Source organism: Octodon degus, unplaced genomic scaffold, assembly GCF_000260255.1.
Source record: "Octodon degus isolate 3935 unplaced genomic scaffold, OctDeg1.0 scaffold00006, whole genome shotgun sequence".
Classification (NCBI taxonomy): Eukaryota; Metazoa; Chordata; class Mammalia; order Rodentia; family Octodontidae; genus Octodon; species Octodon degus.
This window is the reverse complement of record NW_004524582.1, coordinates 29,718,237-29,723,358: the sequence shown is the minus strand read 5'-3', so window position 1 is coordinate 29,723,358 and position 5,122 is coordinate 29,718,237. Positions and strand designations below refer to the sequence as shown.

Below are 5,122 nucleotides of genomic sequence, written 5' to 3'. Positions count from 1 at the left end.
GAGGAGGAGGAGGGGGAGGAGGAGGAGGAGGAGGAGAACTGCTTTGGCATGGTCCAGCCTAGAGTGAGCAGTATAGCAAAGGCCCTGCTTCCAAGGGCAGAAGGCTGAGGGGCCCAGTTTCATGGCTGATGAGGCGGGAAGCTGAGCTGGTTCTGAAATTTGGCACGAGAAGGGCTTCCATAATTTCTAAGCCTTAAGCCATATGCTCCAAACTATTGCTATCAGTAATAAAGCTACATTTCTCTGTCGTCTCACTGACTATCTCTCAACTGATTCTGAACTTGGGAAGAAACGCTGGAGCCCTGTGTAGTCCTTCAACGCAACATGCTGTGCCGGAGGCAGGCGTTTCTTCTCCAGAGCCGAGGCCACACTGTCACCTGACCTGTGCAGGTGTGGGCTCGGCTTCATCGGGAAAAATACCACGGACAAAGGCTGCTGCTGCCAACCTGCAGGGAGGGCATATGTGGATCCGACACACCCAGCATCTCTACAGAGACAAAGGGCGGCTTTTTCCTGACGGGAGCTAGAACGCGGCAGGTTCACACACTGTGTTCTAAGCCTTCCAGGCAGGGACAGCGTTGCGCTGCTTCTGCATCGTGGAGGACAGCCGCTGGCATTCCCTACCATTTCTTGTCCTTTCCTAGCTGTTCCAAGAACGTTGAAGGCATGCAATGAAATTATGCGCTTAGAGCACTTGGCCAGACTGTCTCCACAACAGTAGCCGCTGCTATGATCAAGTCACTGAGCAGGTACGGTCACACGCATCTGTGACCCCAGCTACTCAGGAGGCCGAGACAGGAAGACCACAAAGCTGAGCTTATCCTGGGAAACTTGGTGACAGCCTGTCTCAAAATCTAAAAAAAAAAAAAAAAGGGTGGAGTCTGGGGATGTGGCCTAGTAGTAGAGCCCAACATCAAATAGCTCTGCAAAGTCAAAGAGCCCTGGAGGTAGTGGTAGAAGTGGGATTGGATTTGATCTCGTGTCTTCAGACCCCACCTCTATTCCTGGCATTAGAACATGTACAACTATTTCATCATCATTAGTATTATTGCAAATACCACTGATAGTACCATTTTCACCCTTGGAAAATCATATAAACCCATTGAGCATAAGTTTTCTTTGCTGTTAAATAAAAATCACAATGGCCGTTCACAGGGCTGTGGCGAAGATGGAATCCTACACAGGCACTGTACGCTGCCTGATGGTTGGGACAGTGGCGGCGGTGCTGAGGAAGAGGGCAGTGGAGCTCAAGACGAGAGGCCGATATGCTCCGTCTTCCTGGGACAGACCGAGCGAGCGCCCCAGGGAGCCCAGGGGCTTGGAGAAGCAGCTTCTACCAAGCTCCAGTGTCATGGATGGTGGCAGTGAAGGTAGTGGCAACAGTAACAGGAATGACACAGCCGGTGGTGATGAGGGTGGCAGTGACCATGACAATGACAGATGATAATGATGGCAGTGGTGGGGCTGAGGAGACTGCTGAGGAGGAGGAAGAGGAGGGTGCTGCTGAAGATGAGTACGGTCCTTGTTATGCTTCAGATCTACAATGTCCCCAAAAGTCTCATGTGACCGGAGGTGGGGCTTGTGGAAGATGACGGGCCCTACGTGCTACATTCACTACTGGACTGATCATCAAGAGTCCAGCGCTGACTGCGCTGTGAGGACCTGGGCCTGGCTGGGGTGGTCCTGGGTGTGGCTGGGAAGGGTGTATTGTTGGCCCAGCTTCTTCCTGCTCTCTGGCTTCCTGTTCTCCTCATGTCCTGGCTGCCTTCAGGTGAGCAGCTCTCTTCCGCCAGGCCCTCTGCCACACTGCTTCCGCTCTGGAACCGGCTGACTGCAGACCCACCCCTCTGAGCCGTGAGCCAGGTGACCTCTCCTGTAAGTTGTGGGGGTTGGTGCGTTGTCCCAGCAATGGGGAGGTGACTGAGCCAATGTTGAGAGTAATGAGAGGGCTGATAACTACACATTGAGAGTGATGATGGTGGTCACAGTGGAGGGACTACAGTGGTGGCATTAGTGACAGGGATGATCACAGCTGTCACAGATCACAATCTAGCATTAGGATCTCGAGAGCTTGTGAAAGACAAGGATACTCATGTTTATGGCAGTGCGATTTATAACAGCTAAGTTTTGGGAGCAGCCTGTACATATTCAAAAAATGTGGTAAATATACACACAGTGGAGTACTGGCCAGTCATCAAGAATGATCAATCTGAGTCCCTTGTAGAAAAACGGATGAGTCTTCCGGCCATAATGCTAAGTGCAATAAATAAGACTCGGAAGGTTAAATGCTGCATGGTTTCTGTTTCTCTTCTACAAGAAACCCAAATTTAAATATTTTAAAGCACAAAATAAAAGACATAGGAAACAGGAGGTAGAATTGTGCGGGTGGCCGGGGGTCTGGATGGAGACTGGGGACTGGGAGCAGCCAGGCGTGCGGGTGGGGGTAAAAGTGATTTGGACGTGATCTGTAGACACCCAGTCCCCTGGGGCGAGCACAACAGCAGGTGTTGCAAGTACGCACCAGCACAGAAGACAGAGCTGGGACGCCAGTGCACCGCCCGACTCCAAGCCTGTCCGGCTGCACGTGGAATGATCTCAGTTTCTAGAGAAGACTGAGGAGAGTGGCGCCACGGCAGCAGCAGCGGGTGGAGTCAGTGCACAGATTTTATCCTTAAAAATGCCCCAAACTTGGGCAGAAATAACATTTCCAGAGGTGGCCTTTCCCCAGTGCGTATGGCAAGCACCTATCGCTTCTGCATGCCTTGAATATTTTTACACATTTTAAATATTGCATAGTCTCAAAAAATAAATATTACAGATTTTTATATGTTCATACACACGCTTTTATATGCCATTTGATCAGATTAAAAATCCAAGCTGCAATGAATCCTTTTTGTACGTGAGAGCAAGAATACTTCCGTATCACGGTGGCCCGCGTGTTCTACCGCAGGGACCTCTCAGGCTCCCGTGCCGCGCAGGCTGGTGACTTACGTGCTCTTGCTTTGAAAGGATCTTCTGGTGCGATTCATCATCTGACTTCCTCTTAGGAAGAAGGTCCAGGAGGCACATTTTAAAAATCTGAATAAACATCTATGGGTAAAAAGGGAAAGTCAGGAAGAGAAAGGCTGAAGCACTAACTTTCCCTCCCTCGGCCTGGGCCTCCTCTCTCTCTCTCTCTCTCTCTCTCTCTCTCTCTCTCTCTCTCTCTCCTCATTGACAAGCTGTGATTGAAAAATATGGTAAATGTTTAAAGTTGAAAGAAATTATTACAGTGAGACACACCGCCTGGAGCCCTCCCCTCGCTGCACGCAACGACCCCGCCGCACTGGCACCGTCCGCAGCCGTGCTGCCGGCGTGCTTCGCGAGCGTCTCCAGTTGAGCTGTTGTGGCTGCCTTCATGTCCTGAATCAATTCAAAACATTCCCCTTTCACAGTCATTTTGACTTTGGGGAGTAGCCAGAAGTCTCCCAGTGCCGGATCTGGTGGACAAGGTGATGAGGACAGAGCAGTGTGTTCTACAAGCCAGTCTTTCTCCGCTCTGGCCAGCAGCTTTCCCCGGAGCTTGGTCCCATCTCATAAAGATGCTCAGGGAAGAGGACTTCCAGAGCTGCTTCAGAAAACAGCAGCAACAACGAGATAAGTGTGCTTGAAGTCAGGGCCAGGATTTTTAGGGGGATTCATGGCAATGTGTTGTTTACTGTAATAAATTGTTAAACTTTAAACATTCACCACATGTTCTCTCACCTTTCTACTTGTTTGAAGCAGGAAGACTTCCGAGTGGCCCTCGGGACACTGGCCTACATGGGTTGCATCTTAGTAACAGTACTAGGGAATCCTTCACTTCCTCCTCACTCATTTACCCACCAAGTATGCATTAGGAGCCTCCTGCGTGCCAGGCTGCTTGTGGAAAGAACCAGGGCACAGCTGTACAGAACCACAGAGGGCATGCAGGGCACTCCGGGCCTCCTATCTCAATAGAGGGGGACCAAGAAGGGCCCTGCCAGAGGTGAGGGTCCTGGACAGCCTGAGAGGTGTTGTCAGCTCCATCCCTGCCCCCACAGGGCCCGATGTCACTGCCCAGCATCCTCTATCACTGCATCCTGCCACAAGGGAAGGGAAGGCCACACACCTGTCTACAGCAGGAGCCAAGAATGGCTGGCTCTATGGCCAGCTGCAGAGGCTCTGATGACCAAAGTCTCTGGTCCTCCTGCAGAGCACGGCGCTTTATGAGAACATCCGGGGGTCCTGTCCCCATGGAGACCAGCTGGGGCCCATGGAAATCAGCAGATGACAGGTACCTGGGGACCCGTGTGCGGGATGACAACGAAGGTCCAGAGACACTCTATTCTTGGAGTCCCAGCCTTCTTTGTGGGTTCAGGCACTGGCACTTGCCTGCAAGGCCAGGCTGGGCTATGTGGAGCCTTGCTTTCTCCAAGGTGTGCCCAGTTGTTCTCTCCGGTTTACAGCCCACGGGCTGAGTGTGAGTCTGCACTTCTGGGTCCTCTTTCTCTTTCCCCAGGATCTGTCCCCTCTCTTGCCTCTGGAGGTCTCCATCCTCCTCCAATGAATACACTCCGGGAGGATGTGTTGCTCTTTCTAACTCCCGCAACCGGGGTACTAAGCCTCTCTGGGCCCCACCCTGGCTTCTTGTTGCTTAGACCCTGGCAGATTTGCTCAGGTAGCAGCGCATCGGACCATAACCCTGTTCTAATGTCCACGCTCCATGCCCTCATTTATTCACAGTGGCTACAAAGGGCTGAGCTTCTCCCTTGGAGCCCCATCTGCAGCTTTCCGGCTTTGTGCAAGTCCTCCTCCCTGTGCTCAGCTGCCTCTGCTAAGAATGATGGCACCTGCCTCTGGCTCGTGGCGACGTTAGTGGAATGGCCTGTGTAGTACCCGCGTGGTCTAGCACAGGGTAGCCACTCGATACCCGGATGCTCATCATGTTGTCAGCACTGTTGCCACTCTTCCTTTTTTATTTTTTTACCACTCTTTCAAAAAAGGCTTCACTCTCTTTAGAATAGCTCACTTCTCCAGCGGGAGAGTAGCATTTGCCATTCTGCTCAGCCCCAGCTCAGCTTAAAGTGAGATCAGGCCCCACCTGCAGGCCCTCCCACCAGGC

General features: G+C 52.0%; 1 protein-coding gene across 2 annotated transcripts in view; it reads right to left on the bottom strand.

The window, feature by feature from the left end:
* Evc (EvC ciliary complex subunit 1) overlaps positions 1-5,122 on the bottom strand; it is a 51,563-nt gene that overhangs the window by 30,688 nt on the left and 15,753 nt on the right. For both annotated transcript variants that reach the window (XM_012516704.2, XM_023699730.1), the window contains exon 6: positions 2,992-3,090. In XM_012516704.2, the coding sequence (XP_012372158.1) occupies positions 2,992-3,090 (99 nt within the window). The remainder of the gene's footprint in view (positions 1-2,991; positions 3,091-5,122) is intronic.